Here is a 25,121-nt window from a genome sequence, read left to right as displayed (position 1 = left end):
GAAACAGTTTGAGAGAATAGTAATTAAATGTGTGTTTTTTGTGGCATTGATTTTTGTAAAGTGGTTTGGGCCTGTGCCATTAGTAATGCTTAATGGCATTCCTAGGAAACATATCGTAGCACTGAAATGTTCCCTTTACCGTGAAGTTTGTGTAGGTGGCCCAGTTTGGACCGCGTTCATCACAGCTCTTCGCTCTCGTTTTAGTGATGTTTGCAGCTGTGTGATCCAGATGTGTAACTTACAGTAGTATGGCTTTTGAATACCCAGGTTTTTCCCTCTCCTCTTAACTCTGGCTACTTCTTGGTGAATATTATACTGTCATGTTAGCCCATACGTTCTGCCTGCACCATCTGGGTGTGCATATGTTCATGACCCCTGGGAAAAGGTGAAAAATGCATCTTCTACAGCTGGTCTTGGAAGTTAGAGAGAAAATGTTTGCCTTGTGTATTCTCCCCTTTCTCCCCCCGGGCAATTTGCAGTCCAAAAAACTGGAAGCTGAAGTTAAATGGAGATTGTATGTCATAGCTTAGAATACTGATTTTAATGTACAAAGAAATAGCTGGTAAACTGTGTTCAATTTTTCAGGTTTTCAGGATGAATCTGGAAAAACTCAGCAAACCAGAACTACTGACGCTGTTTAGCATTCTTGAGGGAGAATTAGAAGCAAGAGATCTTGTCATAGAAGCCTTAAAGGTATGTTGTAAGTACCATGATACGAGACAAAAATAACAACAGTACTGCTATAGGTTCTGCAGAGCGCTTGTATCCAAGGTGAAGTTCAGAGACAACGATTTATTACTGGTTCAGAATCCTACCTTAATATCAGCAGTATTAGATAATAAATGCTGTATATCATTCTGCGTCTTGGAATTCTTTGTTGAAAGCTGGCTGCAAGAAGCATGTTGGTGTTGAAATATGGTGTTATACATGTGCTTTCATCCTTTCTGATAAAGAACCGAGTGTTTCTGCTATCGGGAGAAATGTAAAAGGTCTATCAGACGTCCTTTGTTGGTTTTGTTCTCCTTTAGTAAGGAGGGCTTCTTAAAGCAGAAATTCCTCTCGCCAGGAGGGATCACAGATTAGTCTTTTAGCGAGAATAACGTCTCACTAAGAAAAAAGCATCCGTGGCCTTGTACTGTACTAAGGCAATAGAAGCTGGCGTTGCTGCTGAGAGCAGACCTGTGTGCTCAGCTACTTATTCTTTCCTTTTGCCGGCACAAGCGTTAGCGTAACCTTCCGGTGAAGTAGATACCAGCTAAAACTAACCCATCGAAGAAGTTAGTTTCAACCGGTGTTAATGCAGCTGACGTCGCGGTTGCGTGAGCACTCGTGATGGGACAAGGCGGGGGCTGGTGCCGGAGCAAGGGGAGCCTCTTCTCGCAGGGGTAGCTCGTGCTGCAGAGCTGTGGCCGAAGCGGTGTTAGCGCGTGCGGTGTTAGCTCTGTGCTTCCGCTTCCCTTGTTCAGGTAGCATGGGCTGTGGTACTCTGTGGCCAGTTTGGTGTGTTAATGTTGAGCCTAGAAAATATTTTTAAAATGTGTAGTCCATGTGTAATGCTGCTGCTTTTGGAAGGATGCTTAGTTGACACTCAGCCTCAGTAAGGTGGAAAAAAAATAGGGGTATAAATGATGGAAAGGGTCAATTTTTGAAGAAATGAGTTATGACAGGGTTGAATATTGAAGGCTTTTCCAAGCTGACCTGTCACTGCTCATAATGTTTAAACTTTCAGCTATTTCAAAAGAGGAATGGCAGCTTGCAGGCCTGAGAGCTGCGGGGGCTTGGGTTTCCAGCAAAAGCTTCTGTAGCTTGATTCCAAATACAAACACCTTTTGCGGGGACGGAGGGAGATCATCCTCCAAAACAGTTGGGATGCTCATGTGTTTATTGTTAATTGCTTTTGCATTTAGATAATCTTTTCATTTTGGAGGAATATCGTTACCCTCTGAAAACTATTGGTCAGGTGGAAGGCTTGGCTCCTCTCCTGGAACAGACTTGCAAATTCCTCCTCCGTCCTGGGACCAGTCTCTAATTCTGTGTGGTCAGAATGTGTTACCCAAACAAGCATCACTTGAATACCGCAGTGTGAAATGCCTGTAATGGAGCACAGAGGGACCGATGGGAAGGAATGCAGCAGCTCCGTTCCAAAGGCTTTTTAACGTGTACATTCCAATAGCAGAAAGCAATTATCTTTGCTGTTGAAATTTAACCTGCAGTTCCCTCTTGCGTGAGGAGATTAATATAGTTAGAATAGCCTATGACACAATTTGTCAAGTACTCATGACTGAGAAGAAATTAAATGAAATTGTAACCTATACTTGGTAATTCTGTAGTATAAAATACCAAGCTAATCAAAGGTTAGTGCTTTTTTTCCCTCTTCCGTAAGGGATACGCCGTAATGTTTCATCTTAGGAATGCGAGGGGAGCTGAAGGCAGTAGGAAAAGGGCAGCAAAAGCTTCGAATCGGCCCTGCCTTCGGCTGCCCGCAGCCCTGCCTCCTGAGCGCGACCTCACGGGAAAATGAAAGCCCTCCCAAGCTGGCCCGTGCCTGCAGCAAATGGTGAGATGCTGTAGGTCTCCAGCTGTGCCGCTGCTCGGGTCCAAAAGCTGCGTTCAGTAACGCCGTGGCTCAAGGCCGGCTTCCTGCTGGCAGAAGGCTGCGTTGCCCTTTCCATGCATGAAAGGAAAAAAAGTCATGTAACTACTTCAGCTGGTGGCTGGACAGAGTTTTGGAAGCAGAAGACTCCCAGCTTTGCTTTGTCCATTTATTTGGAATATACAGTGAGAGAAATTCTGGCCTTGCTCTGCTTTTCTTTGTGTTTACTGATAGTAACTGTGGTAACAGCTTTACAGTGCTTCACGGCTGAAGTGGTTTTGTTGTGTGAGTAATTAAAGGAAAACCCACCTTGCTAATCTGTTTACTTACGTTTGAATACATATCAAATGCTGCCCTGAAGAAGGAGCCTTCTAAGACCGAATGTGAGATTGAAACTCTGAGAGCATTTAGTTTGATTTGTATGCGTTGGATAAACTGAGCTGTAACTTACACTGAGAAGGGCCGAAGCATCCGGGGTGGTGGACGCGCTGGTTGTTCCGTGCACAGCGGAATCGCCTGACCGTGGGCTCGCAGCTGTGTTCCCGGAGTGTTACGGGCAGTGTATTCTGCCCCTGCAATCGGATTTCTTTGGAGGCGTGATAGTTTTGCATTAAGCGCACGTGTATGTTGGAAAGAGGCGGAGTGGAACCTGAACTCGGTTAGAGGATTGCATGATCTTAAACGGTGGCGGTGTTTTTCTCCAGCAGTTACTAGACACATAGATGTCGGTGGTTAAAAATCAAGAGGCTTATCTGCCTATTTACTTCCCATATAGTAAGAAAAAATGCATTTCCCCTCATTTGGCTTCTAATTCAGATTTAAATGCTTCTGAACTCTCTAGATGTTTGAGGCAGATCCTTTGGTACGTTATAGGAAAGAACAAGCACTTGCAGAGAGAGAGAGTACCTTAATTTGTAAACTTGTAATTTGATTATATACAGTCGGCAATAATTGATATTCCTGCACGCTTAGAGAAGAGCGTTTAGCATCTGGCATTTAGCAGAGGGAAGCCATGCGTGCAGATGACAAAGCCGAAAATAGTTTTCTTCTCCCTCATGATATCAGGCCCCTTGTTGGCTGGCACTGGCCCCGTTTCTCGCTGTGTCAAAACCGAGCTTCCGAGCCTGCCTTTCCAGAGACTGCTGGTTTAATTTGCTCCTTCGCTTTCCTCCTTTTTCTTCCCCTCCCGGCAGCAGCACCCCTCCTCTGCGCGCTGGGAGAGGGGGTTTAACCCCCGAGGTCGGTTTGTCTGGCGCTCGGATTCGTGCTGTAAAGAGCGGTTGTTAGGTCACCTCTAATCGATGCCTGCACCACACCATGACTTGCCCTTGCTGACTTCTCTCCTTCGCTGTTTTTCTGTGGTTTACTTCTTTTCGTGCATTGTTTCTAATCGAGCGCTGGGTGTTTGTGATGGGGGCCGTCATCTCTCTGCGTCTGCAGCGGACCTGGCCTTGACTTTTGCCGTCCATTTCCAATTGCAATGTTACTTTGATTCAAACACGACATACTAGTATAAAGGATTAAGTGAGCAAATCTGTATTCAAAAGACTCTTCCAGTGCTTCAGTTTGCTTCCTCTATTTTAAAACCTCTTTGGAAAAAAAGCTTTTTTTTTGTGTGTGTGTGTGTGTGTGCGCCTGAAAGTAGCTTCCTGTCCACTACATAAATCTCAATGTTCTCCTTGGAACAGACCTTAAGTCTGACTTCTTATTGTGTTCCTTTTCCTGTATTTATAATCGTATTTAAATCGTCCAGAAAAACAGATGCTGTCAGAGAGTTGCATAACACTGAGGGCTCGATTCTCGGTCCTTATTGCCATGTGGGAAGGATTGCATGCATGAGCCACAGGTTAGTCTTCTAAAATAGCACACCATGATTGGAAACAATTCAGTATTTAAAGAGGTCTCTATCGCTATGTTAGAGCACTTTGTTCCCCGCCCCCTGTTCTTTAAATGAGAATTTTCCATACATTAGAAAAGAAGTTCTGTTTACTTCTAGAAAACAAGAGACAGCTTTCTGGCTTATTCTTTTATGTTAATAAGGCCTTAGGCAATTTACACTGGAATAGAAACTGTCTATTTTGTGTTAATGCCTGGGAGCTGGTATTCATTGCTTTGCTTCTGAATTCAGTGATGCGCTCGTATAAAGCAGTATTAATGCATTGCAAAATTAAGTGTTCATTTGACAGTGGATTTAGAAATTAAGTTTACAGTGCAGTTTCAAAAACTAAAAGTCTACCTCTTGTTTAAATAAAAGAAAAGTTCAGTAATATAAAACCTTACTGCAGATGCTAGTAAATCTTTCACAGATGGGGTAAAATGGGCTTTTGCATCGCTTATAAAGCCGCTTAGGTCTAGCGGCATCCCGTGGGCAGCGTCCTGCTGGAATGAGGGCTTTTCTTGCACCGTTCCTTGCAGGTTTGGGGAGCTTCTTGTTTATTTCTTGCTTGAAGCAGCACTGTTCACCCATACCTTTTCAAAGACTGATTCTCTCTACCTTCCAAGTACCCAGGTAGGTCCCCAGTGAGGAACAGAGCTGTGGGAACGGCTTCCCTGCTGGAACGGCTCCAGCACTCAGTTCCAGCCGTCCCGGTGTCGCCAGGCTCCCTGTTCCAGCAGCGACCAAAGTGCGGTTCGTGAGCGCCGTCGTCACGAGTGTGCTGGGAGCTGTGCGCGGCCGAGCTCGTACTGGGCTGTACTGGCTGTGCTGCAGACCAAAAGTTCCCATGGAAAGAAGTTGCAGTTTTGTGCTGCTTGACATTGCCCAAGAAAGTTTCTTACATTTTTCAAAGCTGATACCAGGTCTTATGTGGGCAAATCTGGGTAGCTCTCGTTTATCTCGTTTGTTCACTTCACGTAATGATGGCAATTAAGACGGGTACTGTATTTGAGCAGTGTAATTTCTGTTGTGTGGATCTCTAGGCATTGCTTCAGAGCTGGAGCTAAAGTAAGACTCGGAATCCCGCTCCAGCGTTTTGACATTTATTTTTGTGCAAAGCAAGTGGTCCCCACCCCCATTTCCCTTCTCTCTGTCAGGGATTGCTGTGACCTCAGTTTGTCTTTATTCCCACTATCTGTCTCTGGGGAGAGAAGCTAATAAGGAAGTTGAAGGCAGTAAGAAGCTATTTAAAGATTATACCGCTCTCTGCAACATAAAGGAGGAACTTCTGTGCAAATTATTGCTGGAGAACTGCATACGCAGTAGCTACAGTTAATTAACAGTGTGTTTGCGTTGTGCCAAGGGTTAAAACCTAAACTCTAAAATTACAGGCAAGAGTAATATTCTACTTTGTGTCCAAAAAAATACTTGAAACAAGTCTTGGAAATTCCCTGTTTGATGTTCCAGTAAAACAAGTTGTAAAGATTATTGAAGGCAGAGAGAAAATGCTGTCTCATAAACAAGGTTTCAGTAAAAGGAAATCTTTTATAAAAAAAAAAAGATTACACAAATAGATCATGGGAAACATTCATCCCAAAACAGTCTAGAAATCCCAAGAGGAAACAGTAGCTTTTCCCTAACAAAGCGAAGTCATCGCTTTGCCTGCCTGCACAGGAAACATCTCTTCAGTTGTGTCAGATACTGCTTCTGCTCCATAAAATCAGAATTATCTCTTTTCAAACAGACTAGCGGTGGTCAATTACCCTAACTTGAGCTAAAAGCCAGCCAGTTCAAAGTGGTACCCTCTCTGCGTATGCCTAATTCTTCTGGTCATCAGGAGTTTTAAGAGTAGTTAATGTGCATAGCTGCTTCCTTTTTTCTTTTTTTTTTTTTTTTTTTTAAGAGCAGCCCAAGCTTAAATGTTATCTTTTTTTCCTGGTGGGGGAGGGCAATTTAATAGTTTTCAGAATTGCCAAGTTGCTTTTGGAGTTTGAATGTTTTGATAGGAAATTCACAAGTCTGCATATTTGAGGTGATGCAGGTGGAGATACTCAATTAGAAGATCTTCTAATTGCAGGAGATTGCATCTTCTTTCAAAGCGCAGTTGATGTTGTTGGAAGTATGTATGTCATCTCTGGTTTTCCAGATTAAATTTTCCACTCCTAAGTTAACAATGCTTTTTGTAACCTTATTTCCTTATTATTGAAGCTTGATTTCCTGTGGATTTATGTGTTTGAATAGGTTGATGCTGCAATCTGAGATCTGAGTTGATTTTTTGGGGCTCATGGAATATTGCTCTTCCATCATCAAGTTGCTTCTGTTTTGAAAGTTGAACAAAACCTGTATTCAAGACTGAATTCCAGTTCAGACAGGGCAAAATCAACACTGTTGGAGATGTTTATGCATGACCTCTAGCGTTAGTGGAAGTTGAGCTGAAGAGTTGCCTCGGTGAGGAGCATAAGCCATGGGAGAAGTCACTCATGTATGTGACAGTTCAGTACCTGTATAAAATAACCTGTGTAGGTTATTGCACTGGGACTTAACTTTAGAAGAGCTGTCCCGATTATTTTAGCGGCAGAGGTGGCTGCTCAGTGGGACCTGTAGCACAGAGGTGTCACAGGCAGCAGCCTGAAAAATCTGTATTTGCATTTCCAAGCGAACGGTGGCCCAAATGCCAAAGCACTGGATTTGTTTTTATAAATTAGATGTGGTCTGTGTAGGATGACCTGTTTCAAGACTTTTCCTAGTCTAGACATCTTTAATTAAATGTTTATGCTCTGCTGGCTACTAAAGAAGAATAGCTGGACTTGAGAAAGCTATTAATGTTATGATAGTCTCATCTGTTTGTCATGCTAGTTCAGGAAAATACTTAATTGCTCAAAGTAGCAAGGAAGAACTTCTTGTTCTTTCCCAGACAGGAAATAAACCACCCCAGTAAATTCAGCAGAGTTCAGAGCCCGATGCTGCGAGGAGCAGAGGAAAAGCGTGGGGTTTGTACACCTTCATACTTGCAGGAAGTCGGAGGGTATAGGTGTGTGTGACCTGAATCCCAGGTCTTTAAGCTTTTATTAGCAATAACTTGCCCAGGAGTAAACTTTTCAATGTCCCCCCCTTTGCTTACGCTGTTAAAGCACCGGCGCCCTTCTGAAGGGTTTCTCCCGTGTTTCTGCGTGGCTGTAGAGTGACCGGCGGTGGGGTTGGAGGGAAGAGCAGCTCGTCTGTCAAAGCAGTTAGGCCAGCTGGATGAGTATCCCGATCTGTATTTACAGACGTTTTAACGCTTGAGTCACTTAGAAATTCCCTACACATTTGTAGTGAGGTTTGGTTGCGTTATTTTTATAAATTCTTCAGAATAACTGAAGATTCCCTGCCCCTCGAAAAAAACCAAAAATGCCTGTAGTTTTTCCTGTGATTCATTAAACCAGCTCATTATCCAGGGCCGCCCTCCCATTTCCAGGGCTGATCGTTTCCTTCCTCTTTTTTTTTATGTAAAGTTAGAACAATATCTTAAGCTTTCATCAAAGCTATCCACTGGTCCTGATGGATATTACTGATAAAGAGGGAGGGGTATCTGTGAGTGTGAGCTGCTCCTCTGTATTTATTTACTGCAAGGGTTAAAATACAACTCCAAACCAGTAGCACAGGACAAATGCCCCTAATTGGGTTTGGTCATTGAGGAGATATGGAAAGAAAAGTATTTTGGTTTGTTTTTTTTTTTTTTTATGTCTCTTGTCAAGGTAATGGATACACTTCTCCCTTTGAGCACAGAGATTGACTTTGTTGTTGTTGTTGTTCTAATCACATGGTCGCATCTTAGAATATAGGCAGGACCAGAAAATCTCATCAGCTATTTGGGTAAAGCAAAGCTTTATTGTTTCTCTGTCAGTCCTCTGGCCTGCGAAGCTCAGTCAGAGCAGTTTGCTTTTCTGTTTCGGTGTATCCGCACGGGCTGGTGTGCAGGGTGGTGTCTGGAGCATCACTACTGCTCTTGGGTGCTTGAGGGAACTGTTTGCGGTTTCGATACGCTTTAGTGGGACATCAGAAAAGAGCCATTCCAATAAATACCGACTTCTAAGTTGTCTTTTCACTTTAGTCAGACTCAGTCTTTCCTAAGATGTCCTTAAGCGGTCCCGTAAGAACTGGATAGGTAGCCATTGATAGTTTGCCATCCTTGTTAGCTGAAGAGGTTTCTGGAGAAGCGCGCGGCGAGGCTGACGCAGTTTCGCTCTGTATTCAAAGCAGGTAGCTTGTTTTCCACCCTGCGACTGCTGAGTGCCATTTCACAGCATCAGCAGTCGGGGCTTTGTGGAGCTCGTGCTGAGAGCCCTTCACCAACTCTGAAAAGCTGCTGCCTTTACTTTGGAATGGCTTGCTTTGCTTATGCTCGTAAGGATGCCCAGATGTGAGCAACGCACACAAAGAAGGCCGAAGCACACCCAGTAACATGCAGGCAGCATTTATTTGGAGCAGTCTCTCAGGGCAAAAACGTCATGCGTGTGCTCTGTCAAGAAAAGTGCAGCTAGCCTCAAAATTTTCCTCTGGAGGTCACACGGTGCTTTGCTAGTTAAACATGCTAAAGTGTGCTTTAAACTAAACTACTTTAAAGGTGATAGCACACTTTGGTTGAAGGTACTCTTGCATTTCGGAGAAAGGTGGTGCAGGTGACTGGTGCAGAGGAAAGCCCACATCTTCCTCTGTGGCCTCTCTAAGAAAGCGCCTGTGCAGCAGTGTACATAATAGTTATATGCTCTAGAAAAGTAAAGGTATGGATTGTCTCGTAGGGACTGGTTACCAGGACTGTAACGAATCAAGAAGAATCAAATTTAAACATCAAATTTGGAAGGTGTTCTTTCTCAGCAGCATGCCTCAGCTCTGCTGCGCGTGGGATTGTGCCGTCAGTGATACACAGTGGAATGAAACGCCATCGCAGGTTTTTCACAAATGCATCGCATTGAGCCCATAACCGTTTCAGTGGAAATCAATGATTAAATTTCTTGGAGCCAAGATAGGTCAGCTCTGAGGGCTTTTTTGAATCTAGGTCTGTTTTCCCTCTTACGTCCTTTGTTGCATGGATAGCTGGTTTCATGTGGTTTCTTATCATGGTGGTAAACATGTAGATAATATTTTAATATCTGTGTGTTTATGAAATTTTGTTTTTCTTTTTCAGAACTTCACAGTAGTCATTCAGTAGGATAAGGCTATTTGTATCCTAACAAACAGATTTCCAGCTGGAATGGCTGATTTTAAACGTAAACGAAAAGCCTAGAATGTGTGAATTTCCTTAATTCTTACATGTCACCAGAAGAAAACTAATCATTGCTCTCTTGCTTCTTGAGAAACTAAACTTTGTTTAGGATGAGACTATTAAGGATTTTATTAGCAATCTACAGATTTGTAGGCTGTGGTGAGAATAAAACTCTTCAGTTGCTCAACATGAAATTCTTTGATGGTGACATAATCCAGACAACCACACAACTGTTCTTCCACCGAAACGACAGTAAATGATTAAATCTTTTGTTGGGCAAGAATTGATACTTACCTGCTTTCCTTTCGCACAGTTGTGGCATGTACGTCATGGACATAGAGAGCAGGTAGCTGTGGCATGAGGATGTTAGTAGACTGAAGGTATTGTGGAGATGCTGTGGTTTTAAGCAAGGCTTTCCTCTGTTTCTAGTTCGTTTGGGGCCACTGGTTGAAAGACGTTGTTCAGCTGGAGGGACAGGGAGAAATTAATCAAGCATGTGCTTCATATAACCCCCCCACGTACACTTTTCAGACTGCCCGTGGATAGTATGTATTTGCTTGTGTTCCAGCTGTGCAAATGCAAGTGGTTTTTCCCAAATTTTTTTCAAGACTCAAATATCTTACCTGGAGAGCAGGTGGCTTCTAGGAGCAGTTGTGAAGCAGGGGGGACATCCAGCTGTGTGGTGCTGATTCAGCCTGTGAGAGCTGGGCTCACTTGCTTGTATTTGATCCTTCTAGATTTTATTGTCTTTGTTAGCGGGGGACCGTCAACTTCTGCGCATTTTAAATGCATTAATGAGGGTTTTTATTAGCTGGGAGCCTAGCTGAAACCTTAAATATTAGCAGTTTAAAAATCCCTTCTGATGATAGAAGGATTATTGTCCTCACCATACACTTAACTCTTCATAGTCGTAACTTACTTGATCAGAGTCTGCCATTAGAGGAATAGTACGTGCACCTAGGATGTGAAAAACATGGTGTTTGTCCCCTTGTTACTGGTCTGATCAGAAGTGGCAAGGTCCGGATGGGCGTTGGAGCTCACCCAGCTGGCATGGGCTGCACTGCTGTTCAGCAGGTAGATCACTTGACCGGTTTGCCATACGAATTGCTGTCTCATCTGTTAACCCAGGACCTCCAACATGACAGGCTTGTGCTTTTTCCTGTGTGAATACTCTTGTTCTTATAGCAGGTAACAGGGTATGAATTAGAGAGTGTTGAGATCTCTTCATCTCTAAGTGGAAAACTGGGGAAGAGGAATATTAACTATAAATTGCTTTCTTCTTTAGCTGGTTTTCTACTTTAAGTGTATTGAAATGCAAATCTGTTCTTGTATTGCAGGCCCAGCACAGAGACACGTTCATTGAAGAACGCTATGGGAAGTACAACATCAGTGACCCATTAATGGCTTTGCAGAGAGATTTTGAGACCCTGAAAGAGGGAAATCACGGTGAAAAGCAACCAGTATGCTCCAATCCGTTATCTATTTTGAAAGTGGTGATGAAACATTGCAAGAATATGCAGGAAAGAATGTTATCCCAACTAGCTGCTGCAGAAAGCAGGCACAGAAAAGTAAGTTTTGCTTCAAATAAGCTGTGCAGAAGTTAATAGCTGCATTTTGATAATCCATTAACTTCAGCAAAAACACTTAAATGCCTTGAGTTTTGGTAACTGAAAGGGATTTGCACCTCTGTTCAGACTTCTCACTCAATACGATGCAGCTGGTAAGCTTATTAATTGTAATTCCAAAATTTGAAATATATGCAAGATATTTTTGTAAGGACATACAAAAAGGGAACTAGCTTATTCACAGCTGGGAGGTATAGTGCTTACCAAAATGTAAGAAAGGGTTTCTGGAAGATGGAATTCTCAGCAGACATACCACGGTTCTCCTTGTGACTTGTTCTCAGTGATTGTTGAAGAGCTGGTACCAGGTACTTACGGGATTGCACCTCCTTGTGCTTTCCTAAGAAAGTACGGCATGACCAAAACTATTCTTCATGCTATTTGGCCTCTTTAATAAAGCACCTGTTATTCTTCATATGTAGCTTTAACATATATTGAGACCAATGAAGTGCTTGCTCCGCCTGTCAAACTGTACTTCCGAGGTTTGATCCTCTGGCATACCGTAGTTTACTGGAGGAGCATAAAGCTGCACACAAGCCCAAAAACAAGAGTCCAGAAACTCTGCTGCTTGCAGTCTTGCTACAACATGTTCTCTTTATGTAACTAGTTAGCTTTCAAAAAAAAAAAGCATGGTTACATGTTTGTTTTATTCTGCAGTAAATTTAAACAAGTCAAAATGATTAAAGTATGTGTCCTTGCTATCTGGTCAGGGCAGAGAATAATTGCCCAAGAGTACATCACTGGAATCTGCGACTGGGAGGAGCTCTCTGGAGCATCCCTGCAGTCACCTGCATTGCAGCACTGTCTTAACCGCTTCACATACTTTTCCATCTCAAAAAATAGCTGGGATTTTTGCTTTTACTTGTGTCAGTGGCGGACTGAGGTGGTGCCGTTACACTGGTGTCTAGAAGCTCTTTTACAATGCCAGACCTAGGCGTGTGTGTGACTAGTGCCTGTGCCAGTACCATCCTGTATTTTTTCAGGTATGTCACTCTTGCTTTGATTGAAACTTACTAAATCAGGTACAAAGATCTCGGGTACGAATAGTTGTGTTCTGTTTCTAATGAAAAAGGTTCAAAGTTGAACCTTCTACTTCGTTGCTCATCAGCGTGGTGGTTAAAGTTTATTTTCCTGTAATCTGTTTTGATGGGGATAAGATAGAGCAAGTTCCTTTCAGTCTGTGAGTAATCTGAAGCATTTCTGTTGCAGAAGCCTTACTCTGACATAAGCGACCGGCCAGCTTGACTTTACGTCGCAGACACTATGCTTAGGGTGGGCAGCTGAAGGTATCTTCAGCTTTCACTTTGTCCTCCAGGTCACTGGAAGGAACAGCAAGGCTGTGTGTTTCACTTTTCAGCCAAGTATCTAGCTAAATCGTGCTATTACGATCAGATACCTTTTCCCCTTCTCACGCAATCCTTCCTGTCTCCTTCTGTAAAAAGGTTCCTTGGGTACTTAAAGATATTTAAGCATTGTTTGGAAGCTTAAGTTTCAGGAAGACTGAGGAGCTGCTAAATTCATGGTGAGCGTGTGTTGGGAGAGCCTAGAGTTTTGGTGGTGAGATGTGGCAGAGCCTCTTGGGAAGTTTGTGTTCTAGCTTTTTTGTTAATAGAATTTCAGTTATTCATGTAATTCAGCGTTAAAGCTGAAGGAGCTCCTTAACTGGGTCCTTATGGCAAGCAGTTTCATTTCAAGAGCTCATCTTGTTCTTAAGTGGAAGAACAAATTAATGTTCTTTAAAATAAACTTTGCACTGCAGTCCTCAAATCCCTTGTAAGAAACTGGGGTAGAAGCCTGTACGTGAATTACTGCTGAAACCGTAGCGAGGATCGTCTTGTCGTAATTGTTAGTGCCCTGTGTCTCCTGCACGCGCGTTTTCTGGGGCAGTGCCTTTGCTCCTGCTGGGGTTTATATTAATGGTCCTGCCAGGAAATTCTGATGAGGGCACCATACAACCAAGGACGGATAACGTGAACTTCTCAAGGCTATTCTGCAGTCTAGAGCTAGAGGAAAAGCATGCAATTTAGCTTTTTAATAATAAAATGAAGATACATACAGCCTGAGGTTTTCCTAACTTCTTTCACAAACTGACTCAACTATACCCAATAATAACGTAGCACTGGAACTTGTCCAAAAGCTGCTTTTGTGTGATTTTTGAGTTGGATTCGGATGTCTGAGGCTGCGGCGGTTGCTCTCGGGTGTCATTTGGCTTTGGACCATGTGCGAGGGCGCTGATGTCTCCCTGTGTTACGCCAGCTTGTAAGTGTGCCTGGGCATCAAAGTGGCCGATGTTTGTTTGGCAGGTGATACTGGACCTGGAGGAAGAGAGGCAGCGGCACGCCCAGGACACGGCGGAGGGGGATGATGTCACCTACATGCTGGAGAAGGAGCGGGAGCGGCTCACCCAGCAGGTATGCTTTGGTAGCTGGTAATTACCCAGCCCACGGAAACCCCGGGCTCCTGGGTGGTGAGCTCGGTAGCGATGTCTAATTGCACCTTCGTGTTGAAAGAGTAGCAGGGACCTCCCTCCTCGGTAAGGCACTCCTAGCTTTTATCATTTCGATATGGAAAACAACCTTAATTTTTCAGGGTGTTTTGGTAGCTGAGCCGTGCTAAAAGCTATTAATAGGCAATCAAATGCTTTGAAATCTTACTTCAGCCTGAAATCTGAGGAGTTCTTAAGAACAGGGCTGCACTTAAAAATTATAGGGCGCTCTAGTACTCAAAATTCAGAATAAGTCATGAAAGATCTCCTGGGGAGGTTCTTCAGAGATGATAATAAATATTTAAGCTACTGGTTTATGTTACTCAAGCGCTGTAGCCTTTATTAAACATACATAACACATCAGCATTTTAAAGTCTAAACGCCTTTAAAAGGCAAAACGACAAAGTAGCAAATGAGGTGGAAGGTAGCTTTGCTCCAGATCACCTGTTCAGTCGGTGCATGGCAGACTGGGTCTACATCTCACTAAAGGTCAATTGAATTTCATACACAATAAAACTACTAGTAAGTAATAATTCCTAATAAGTGCAACCTGAGTCATAGAAGACTGTCTTGCAGATACCTGGGGCAAGAACCTCTTTCTTAGCCATTGCCATCTTTTACCATGTAATTTCTCCAAGATACGTAGTAACCCCATTCCCTTTTGGGGCATTATACTTACCATTTGCTTTCAGGAGGTTTTGTAGTTCCCTTACAGTCATTCTTATCTTCCAGTTGGAGTTTGAAAAATCCCAAGTAAAAAAGTTTGAAAAGGAACAGAAGAAGCTGTCAAGCCAGTTGGAGGAGGAAAGGGCACGCCACAAGCAACTGTCTTCCATGCTTGTAGTGGAGTGCAAGAAAGCCACTGCCAAAGCAGCTGAAGAGGGCCAGAAGACAGCAGAATTGAGCTTGAAATTGGAAAAAGAGAAGAGTAAGGTGAGTAAACTGGAAGAGGAGCTGGCATCCAAGAGGAAGCGGGGTTTACAGATGGAAGCACAAGTAGAAAAGCAGCTCTCGGAGTTTGACATTGAAAGAGAACAGCTGAAAGCCAAGCTGAACAGAGAAGAAAACCGTACAAAAGCACTCAAAGAAGAGGTGGAATGTCTGAAGAAAGCCCTGAAAGAGCTGGAGGCTTCTTGCCAGGCGCACGGTCCTACCGAGCCTTTGCAGCCGGGCCCCTCGGTGATGTCCAGAGGTGTTGCAACTGACAGTCCCACAGTGACATCTGCGTCTTGCCAGACAGAGTGTCTGCAGGCAGACCGAGCAAATCCTGCCAGCACAAGCAAAGCTGTGCACACCGTGTTTCCCAGCCCTACTACACCTACTCATTCCTATGCAAAGTCCAATGGTCATTGTGATACAGACATGCAGACGGGCAGTGAGCTGCTGCAGACAAATGCAGCAGAGAACCAAGTTCAAAAGGAGAAATCTGCTGGTGCAGCCTCAGAAAACGCAGTTGAGAATGGAAGTTCTCCTGTAAGAACAGAGTCGCCGGTGCATCTGATGTCCCAGCTCTCTTCTAGTGGGGTCTCCCTGTCTCCCAGCGGCACGGCTGCCTCCTCTCTGACGCCTTCTCCCTGCTCCTCGCCAGTTCTGACTAAACGCTTAGTGGGAGCTTCAGCAAGCAGCCCTGGTTACCAGTCATCCTACCAGGTGGGGATCAATCAACGTTTCCACGCAGCTCGGCACAAGTTTCAGTCTCAAGCTGAACAGGACCATCAGTCAAGTGGTTTGCAGAGCCCGCCGTCACGGGATTTGTCTCCTACTCTGGCAGATAACTCCGCTGCCAAGCAGTTGGCCCGCAATACAGTCACTCAGGTCCTTTCCAGATTTACCAGCCAGCAGGGACCTATTAAACCTGTCTCCCCGAACAGCTCACCTTTTGGCACGGACTATCGAAATCTAGCAAATGCTGTGAGCCCCAAAAACGAGTCTGGTCACTCTCCGAGCCCTGGCAAGGTTTCCAGTCCACTAAGCCCATTGTCTCCTGGAATTAAGTCACCAACCATTCCTCGAGCAGAAAGAGGGAACCCTCCACCAATTCCTCCAAAGAAACCCGGCCTCGCTCAGTCACCTGCTGCTCCTACCCCGCTAACCAAAACCTCTTCCCAGGCATCCTCTCTGGGTGCCCCCATGGACGTGGCGAGCAGCTGCTCTAACAATACTGTAGTGTCAAATGGCAAAGACATTGAGATCCTCCTGCCAACTAGCAGCTAGTCTCCAGAAAATGTGAATGTGACATTCCATGGCTTAGCGTCCGAGAGCTAAGACACTGTTTTTCCACTCCATGTTATTTATTTCCATAGTAGCAGATTCTGTCTGTATAAAGCATTTAGTGTATTTTTTTTCTTTTTTAATAGGTAGGAAAATATTTTTGTTTATGAAGAAACCTTAACTACAGCTATACAGTAGCCTCAAAATGTCTCATGGCAGCAGTCAAATCATTAGAGATAACAAGAACCGTAATCACGTGGTGGGACCTAACTATCAAACTCTAATGGGACTGAAATGCTACTTTTAAATTATGCAGAAATAACTTTTGCAGACTTTTTACTCCAGATGAACATTTTATAAAAAGTGCCTGAACTAAGCCTGCAATATGAATGTGATTCTTGAAAAAGGTGAGGAGGGGGACCATCTAGCTGCAGAAACAAATTCTTCTGTGAGTCCTGAATGTCGAAACCAACACTGTTTTTCTTTTTAATTCTTTCCATTTGCTAAATAAGTTAGCAAATGTGCTACAAATTCTGTAAGGTGACCACCAGACCGGCGCAGCCAGCCACACTTTGTCCTTTAGGGCATAGCTCCTAGCTATTTGAGGAAGCACACATAAGTTTCTTGGGGTAAAATTTGGCCGTAATACAATCCAGATCACTTTTCTCTCGGTATTCATTGTCCGTGTAGTTCTTTTTACTTTCCTGTAACACATTCTGCAGAGATGCCTGTGTGCTTTAAATGGCTGAACTCTGGTTTTGGGTGTGTCACCTTCAATTTTCAAGCTCTTTGAGCATTCTACTGTTGTGTGTAGAACTTCTGAGAAAAGGATCTTGCTATTACTTGACAAAGATCTCGCTATTACTTGAAAAAAGATCACTACTCCGTATGATACAGGTTTTTTGCAACAGTAACATGGGATCTTCTACTATAAACAAAAGCAATAATTTTGTTCCTCATCTCTATCAGTTGTGTCCGGCTGACCTGGATTTTACCCGCTAGTTAGCTCTGGGATCTTGTTGGCTTTCCTTGGCTGCAAATACAGAACCAAATCATCGCTGTTGTGTAACTGAATATGTATATATGTGTAAGTAGTTTCACACACACACATCCTAAATACACAATGTATTAGGAAAATCTTTATTCTTGATGTTCTGCCTAATATGAAGAAAACGTGGGAATTCATTGAGATTAAAAAAATCACTTAGTGAGGAATTGCCGAAGTCTGAGGCAAATCATGTGTGTGAAAAATTACTTGGGCTCAGGAGGGAAGAAGCAACTGATTCCTGTGCAGAAGCGTTTGCCGCAAGAAGCGTAATCCTCACGGCAGACGTGCCGCGTGCGCGGCCCGTCGCTCGGCGGCACAGCACGGCTGGTTTTCTGAGTCACTGCGGTGAGAAATACGAGGCAAACGCACCACAGATCAGTGGCGGAGGCTGAGAGCACAACCCTGAGTTAATTATCTCAGGTGTTATATGTGAGCTGTTGCTAAATTTAGAAACTGGACTTGCTGCTCAGTGTCAGTCAATGTTCAGCATTTGCCTTGCAGCAGCGCCACGTTTACACACAGCACAGCATCCCACTGCCAGAGACGCTCTCTCCTTTTGTCATTTTTCACTATTTAATTAGGCAAAATACATCCACCTTTATTGTAGGAAAGATCCCTGCGGCAGCTGGGAGGATGCACTACTGTACGTGACCCGATGGGTTCCTTCTGGCTTTGAGTCTCGTTTTGTCGAACATCAGAGCTCTTGCGCTGCTTTGAAGCGGCTGCCGTCTGAAGTGCCCCTGCTGTTCTCTCCCGCACGGCCGTGGCAGGTATTTCGACTAGAGCAAGAGCTTCTCACAGACCTTTTGGGAGCCTTTTAAGTTGTGGTATAGTGCGCTATTGTTCCTAATCCAGCAGAACGGGCTGTGTACAAACAGCAGGGAGGCAGAGGCAGCCTGGAGATAAATGGGCAGTGACTCTTCTGGAAGCACATTTATTACTTTTTTAAGTAGCCACAGCAGATTTTTTCTTCTTGATGAGAGTAATTGTAAAAACTGACGGGCGGATGGATTCTGGCCCATGAATCACTTCCGATTCAAAAGTGAGGCTTTTGTATACACTGCTTTAATGTGTTTCTTTGCTTTTACATTAATCTAAATGGTATTATCCCCTTTCTTTATCAATAGCTCTATAGAGAGAGATATACTATGATGAAGTCTATTAGGAAATGCACTGAGTACGGTTTCTTCTAAAATATAATATGGGAAGGGGGGTATGCAAAAGAATGTATTTTTGCTAGTAGCCTATCTTCTGAGAGAAACTAAGCACAAGATACTAAAATGGATCCAACTAATTCAGTAAGACATTTAGAGTTAGTATTTAACCGTTGACGTAGATTCTGTGTGGAAGCAACTAAATATTTCTTCTATAACTCACATCTGTTATAAGCAGACATGGTTGCAGAGTTTGTCACTGGCTAATGGAGTATAATGAAGTGCAAAATGTATACACTAGTATTAATTCATTAACACTTGTAAATTTGTAAAGCCAAATGTACCAAGCTGAAGTCTAATCATTTTTATAGCTGATGGTATTGAACATGTTAAACATTCATATTATTAATAAAGGATTTTATTTTTAAGATGTGCAAATTGCTTAAGACAGTGTTTGGAGTCAGGACGGTGTGTGGAGCGCGGCTGCCTAGCAGGAGCCGTCCAGGTGGTGATGGCTGGGCGTCTGCATTGGCGTGGAAACCGGAGCTTTAGCGTATGCTCTGAAATGTCAGAAGAAAGCAGGTTTCTTCGGTGTACAGTAGAGAACGAGCGGTTGTGGCTGGCTGCAGTCTGGGCTCGTCAGTCTGAAACCGGAGGTGCTGTCGCTCGCGAGGCTCCCTGCGGCAGCAGCGCACTTCAGGTGATGCGGCGCAGCAAGCTCCCGACAACAGGCTTGCAGGCATTTCTGAGTAAAAACAATTTTCCTAGAGTACCTCTTTGCCACAGGGTTATGATATTAAACTGGTAATACTTTGGGGGTATTATAAACACTTCAGGTTTTGGGGAGGAAGTAGGTGTGCCAGTGCCTGCTGATTTTTTTCCAAGCAGGATGAGGAATTTCTCATGGAAATCCCTTCAGCAGTGTCAGCGCTCCTCTGCCGCGGAGGAGCACGGCTCGGTTATGTCACGATACAGCTGAGAGTGCCCCAGCCCAGCGAAGGCGCTGGCTGCAGAAGAGTCCCCTTTGCCCGGGATGCGGCGTGTCTGCGCAAGGAACCAGCGCATTCCCTCTTGAGAGCTGCTGCCGGTCCTCCCGGCCCAGCTGGGGGGAAGAGTCCGCAGCTGCTTTGTCTCCCTAACATATGCCTCAATAGCGACCTGATTTTCTTATCTTTACATCGGTTCAGTTGAACAGGTTTTGCAGCAACCTGGGAAGAAGCTCTTTGTTCATCTCTTTGGGCCTGATGACATTTCAGAGGAGTGCTGTGAGCGATGGCACCCACTTAGGTGCAGCCAAAAGCAGTAGCCACGGAACAAGCGCCGCTTCCTTCCCGCAACCACCCCGTCCTCGCTGCTGACGCCGGAGCCGAGGAGCCCTGCCCAGGCAGGAATCAGAACTGGTGAGAGCCTCCGCCACAGCCCTGCTTGCTTTTTATAGCAGCAGAGGTGGAAGGTCCTTGCCCAAGCCTGGAATGCCTACAACCCCTTTCGCAAACACCACTGTACTCCGTTCCTCTTGCCCTCTGATACGCCGTGCTGCGCACAATGAATGAGGGCGTTCATCCCCACTCCAGCTGTGGGTGAGGCTTAAACCCATTTATAGCGCGATGAGCCCGACCCGGCCTGCGTCCCTGCTGCCAGCCGGTTTCTGCGCAGGAGAGATTGAGTCAGTTCCTCAAACACAAGGCATCCATTCATCCCCCAAAGCTCATCCCCGCCAGCGCTGCCTTGCTGTGCCCTGCTCATGGGGAGCGTGGTGGTGTGTGCAGGGCTGCATGTAGTGCAGTGCTGCATGTAGTGCAGTGCTGCGTGTGCAGTGCTGTGCATGCGGTGCGGTGCTGCATGTGCTGTGTATGCAGTGCTGTGCATGCAGTGCAGCGCGTGCTGTGCATGTACTGCTGCGCTGTGTGCACGCGGTGCAGTGCTGCGTGTGCAGTGCTGTGCATGCGGTGCGGTGCTGCGTGTGCTGTGTATGCAGTGCTGCGCGTGCAGTGCTCTGCATGCAGTGCAGCGCGTGCTGTGCATGTACTGCTGCGCTGTGTGCACGCGGTGCAGTGCTGCGCATGCGGTGCGGTGCTGCGTGTGCTGTGCACGCACTGCTGCGCTGTGTGCATGTGGTGCTGCGTGTGCACGGAGCAGGGGGCAGACGCGGGGCCGCGGGGGTTTTTTCCTCGCTCCCCCCCCGGGCAGAGCCCGGCGGAGCTGCAGCCGCTGTGCGCTGGGATCCCTGCAGCCCGCAGCGCTCCGCTCGCTCCCTCCGGTCCCCCCCGGGCCGGCCTGCCCTGCTCCGGCCCCCGCTGCCCGGTGCGCAGCCGGACCTTACCGGCAGCCGGCGAGAGTCGAGCCGCTGCTGCTCTTCTGCCGGGCCCCGGCTTCGTGCCCGGCGCTGCGGGGAGCCCCGGGGGGGCGGCGGGCGGTGCGCGGCGGGGCCGCTAGGGGGAGACCCGCGCCCGGGAACGGGAACGGGAATGGGAATGGGAAGCGGAATGGGAACCGGAACGGCACGGGCCGGGGGCACCGGGCCCGCTCCCCGCTGCCTGCACGGCCTCGCCCGGCTGCGTGCGGCCGCTCCGGCCCGAGTGTGCGCTCGGCAGCGCCGTACCCGGGGCGGGGGGGAAACGGGCAGCGCCTGCCCCGCCGCTGGCACCCCCATGGCAGGGCATCCCCCATGGCAGGGCACCCCCCATCGCTGGGCACCCCCATGGCAGGGCATCCCCTATCACAGGGCATCCCCCATCGCAGGGTACCCCTATCACAGGGCATCCCCATTGCAGGGCAGCCCCCATCGCTGGGCACCCCCATTGCAGGGTACCCCCCTCACAGGGCATCCCCCATGGCAGGGCACCCCCCTCACAGGGTACCCCCATCATAGGGCATTCCCCATCGCAGGGTACCCCCATGGCAGGACATCCCCATCACAGGGCACCCCCATCAGAGGGTACCCCCATCGCAGGGCATCCCCCATCACAGGGCACCCCCATTGCAGGGTACCCCCATCGCAGGGTACCCCCTGACAAGGCACCCCGGATGCAGGGCACCCTGCTGCAGGCTGTCCCACCAAGGCAGACACGGATCTGCTGCCTTGTCACGATGCAGCGGCTACCGCCAGGCCTCTGGGCAAGGGCTGGCTCCCTGCTCCCTGCTCCCTGCTCCCTGCTCCCTCCCCGGCGGGAGCGCGGCCCTGGCGGACTCCGGCCCCCGGCTGCTGGGAAACGCACCGGCTCCCCAGGGCCGCTCCAGGCTGGCCACTGCCAGCCCTGCCCAGGGTTCATAGAATCATAGAATCGTTTAGGTTGGAAAAGCCCTTTAAGATCACCCAGTCCAACCATTAACCTACACTACGAAGCCCACACTAAACCAGTTAAGGGCAGAGCAGCAATTTCATGTTTCCTGGCTTGAGGGCTGGATCAATTACAAGGAAAGTAAAAACTGGGAATCATTAAGATTGGAAAGGACCCTAAGATCATCATTCCAACCATCAACCCAACACCACCATGCCGACTAAACCATGTCCCAAAGTGCCACGTCTGCCCATTTTTTGAACCCCTCCAGGGATGGTGCCTCCACCACCTCTCTGGGCAGCCTGTTCCAACACTTGACCACTGTTTCCGTGAAGAAATGTCTCCTAATATCCAACCTAAACCTGCCCTGGCGCAGCTTGAGCCCATTTCCTCTTATACTATCTCTCACTACTTGGGAGAAGAGACCAACACCCCCCTCACTACCCCCTCCTGTCAGGCAGTTGTAGAGAGCGATAAGGTCTCCCCTCAGCCTCCTCTTCTCCAGGCTTCATGTGCCACCATCCACCCTCCGGTCCCCAGCTGCAAGCTACTGCAAGCGCAGATGAAACGGTGCGGAACAGCGCCCGAGAGCAGTGCCCGGCGGCTGGGGACGCGGGCTGCAGCACGGCTGCGATGCCAGGGGCTGGGGGGCCGTGGCTGCCTGGCAGGGAGGGCAGGATGGCTCGGAGCTGCTCGGCCGGGAGCGGTGCCGCTGGCGGGGCTGCGAGAGCTGCTGCGCGCTGCCACTGGCCTTGTGCTCGGCGATGTTCCTCCATGGAAAATGGGTGATCGCTGACCAGCTGATCCCACCAGCACTGCTGCTATCAGAATGATCACAGAAGTGCCAAGAGAAACGGTAACCGAATCGGCTCAGCAAAACCAATCCAGTCCTCCCATCAGGCACCAGGAGCTTTGGTTTGCTCAATTAATTAGCAAACCAGGGATGGATTTGTTCAGGCTCAGCTCACACGTGCTCAGGGCAGCTGCATGCTCACCCCTCTCCGCGGGGCTGGGAGCTCGCTGCAGGGTCAGTCAGCAGCCCCAGTGCACAGGCACGTGCGGTGCCCGGCCACGCTGCTCTGCAGCATCGTATCGGTGAGAAACGCCCAGGGGTGAGCAAAACCCTGGAGCAACGGCAGGGCAATGAGCCATGCTGCTGGGGAGAGAAACCTGCCAGGGGGCTGTGGTGGGGTGTTGGCGGACTCAGGGTGCTGGTGAGGCTCTGTTGGGTGGTGGCAAGAGCGGGGCTGGGGTGAGCACATCATGTAACTGCAGCTCCTGGCAGCATCCCGTGGGAAGCGTGGCTGTCCTCCAGGCACTGTAACCTGCAATTCTGCTGGGAGGCAGAACTTTTGCTTTGGTGTGCATTCACTCTGTAGCATCTGCTTCGGGCTGTCCCGGCCGCGGTGCCTGCAGATGCGGTTTGTTTGCACAATCCAGCCCGCGAGCCAGACCTGGCTCTCGCCCTTCACCGGGGCGCAAACAGCCAAGGAAGGCTTCAAGCGCTGAGTGTTGTTGTGAAAAGTTTTCATGCTACAGGTTTAGCACAAGCAAACATGTCAAGAAGCTGCGGGCTGCTTACCCCACTTTCCTGCCCTGCTATTTCAGCCTCGGCCACCGCTGCTGATAACCCCTGGGCGCCGTCCAGGCGCCGCAGTCACCGCCACGGCCTCGTCACCCGTCAGCTGCCAGCCGCGGGCAACAACCCACTGCAGCAGTCGGAGCAGCAGGCTAAAGGGGCCAGGAAAATCAGCTGGGGGGCAGTCATCTCTTTTGGGATGAGGACAGAAAAAGTAGGAAGCACAGGGCTAGATTCAGAGGTTGAAATGCCACGTGCCTGGGTTTCAGTCCTCTACTTCCACTTTGTGCGTCCTGCTGGGGTGTGTTTCCCGGCGTCGCCGTGTGCTGGCTCCTCTGCTCGGCCCCGTGTATCTGTACCTGCTCAGTCATCACAGGCAGATCCTGCCCTGTAGCCGCGGGGTTGCAAACTGCCTCCGTAAAATCAGCGTGCATGGCTGCGGCGGTGTTTGTACGGATGTAATTGCAACACAAACCAAATTTGGTTCAGCTAATTAGGAATCAGTGGATGTCCAGCTGAAAACACATTCCCCCATGGATTTTGGCTCCACTGGGCCACTGTGCCCACGTACCGTGTGCCTTGAGTCTGCTCTTTATTCTGGCTGAAAAACCTGTGGCCGTGAGGGGCCAGCTCTGCGCCGAGTGATCGGGCGGGTTGCTGAGCCCGTGGAGAGCCGTGCGGGAAGCGCCCGGGTGATGCTTTGGAAGCTGAAGCCGGTGCTGGATCCAGGCTGGCTGCTCTGGTCCCAGCTCGCTCCCGGGCCAGGGTCTCGGGCCACGCAGGGCTCGCCCCCGGGCAGGGGGCTGCGGAGCGCCCTGCTGCAGGCTCCAGCCCCCGCGCCGCGTTCCCACGGGGTGAACGGCTCCGGAGTGCCGTGCGGAAGAGGGAATCCAGCTGAAGAGCTGATTCTGATGGTTTTCATCCTGCTCTGAAAGCAAGAGGGGAATTTGTTTCGTGGGAGTCCAAGAGCTGTTTACGTGTTAATGAAGCAGCTCCATGTGCTGCTCATGAGGACCCCGAGGAGCAGCACGATCGCTGGGCCTGGGCACGAGCTCGCCTTACACCCGCACACCATGGGCAGAGACATCCCCCCCGGAGCCCCCGCGCTGCCCAGTGCTCCCCGCCGCTGCCTGCCCCGGCTCGCGGATGGGTCTGCGGCCACCAGCGTCTACAGCCGGGTGCCAGAAACGGTGGAACATTATCCAGTGCATGGTGGTCGGCTGCAAACCCCAAATAAATCCTGGTGACTTGGAGGGTGGAGAGCAGGGTCTCCAGGGTGTCCTGGAGCCACAGCTGCCCACGGCCACATCTTGGGCCAGGCAGGAGTGCAGCGCTCAGGGTGTTGAATGCAAGGCGGCACGGTGACAAAATGGACCAAGGTGCATGGCCTGGCCACGAGCGAGTGGGGCGCAGGACCAGCACCCCCCTCTCCCCTACAGCAGCAGCTTCCCAGGCGGGTTTCTTGATCGCCTTGGTGTGCAACCTGCCCGGACCCTGCCGAGCCTCCCGACAGCACGGCCCCACGGGGGGCAGCCCCGTCCTCCCTGGGCGCAGCGAGGGGCCAGCGGCTCGGCCGGCGCAGGAGCCCGGCTCTGCCACAGCTGCCTCTCGTCTGCAGGAGCCTCACGGGCAGCACCGCCTCGGCCGGGTGATTAATCTTTTGTCACGGAGGAATAGGGAGAACCAGCAATTAATAAACCCCCGGCTTAGGCAGTAACATGGCTCTGCCGTCCCCGCCATAAACATCGCCCTTTTACTGACTGTGACTCGGGATGTGCCGACTGCCGGGCACGGGCGCAGCGCAGATGTTATTGTAGGGTCTGCCCGCGGGGAGCGGGGTCAGGGCTGTTTGACGAGGAGGAATCGCCATCGGGAGGATGTTTGTTTTTGTAGCAGCTGGATGTGTCTTGGGGAGGGATGGGAACGTCTTCTGTCACTCGTGGGCCGGGAGGAGGCTGGCAGGGCAGGGATAAAGCTCCTGACAAGTTTGGACTAGCAGGCGAGTTGATTAGCTGAGAGATGAAAAT

At 48.3% G+C, this 25,121-nt stretch overlaps 1 protein-coding gene across 1 annotated transcript; it reads left to right on the top strand.

Moving 5' to 3' along the window:
* The first annotated feature begins 594 nt into the window (after positions 1 to 594).
* Positions 595 to 16,035, top strand: CTTNBP2NL (CTTNBP2 N-terminal like). The gene is made up of 4 exons (XM_009493456.2): positions 595 to 693; positions 11,052 to 11,282; positions 13,640 to 13,747; positions 14,554 to 16,035. The coding sequence occupies exons 1-4, from the start codon at positions 595 to 597 to the stop codon at positions 16,033 to 16,035; spliced, it is 1,920 nt and encodes a 639-aa protein (XP_009491731.1).
* The last annotated feature ends 9,086 nt before the right edge of the window (positions 16,036 to 25,121 follow it).

The sequence above is a fragment of the Pelecanus crispus genome, chromosome 17, assembly GCF_030463565.1.
Source record: "Pelecanus crispus isolate bPelCri1 chromosome 17, bPelCri1.pri, whole genome shotgun sequence".
Lineage (NCBI taxonomy): Eukaryota > Metazoa > Chordata > Aves > Pelecaniformes > Pelecanidae > Pelecanus > Pelecanus crispus.
This window is presented reverse-complemented; position numbering and strand designations above follow the sequence as displayed.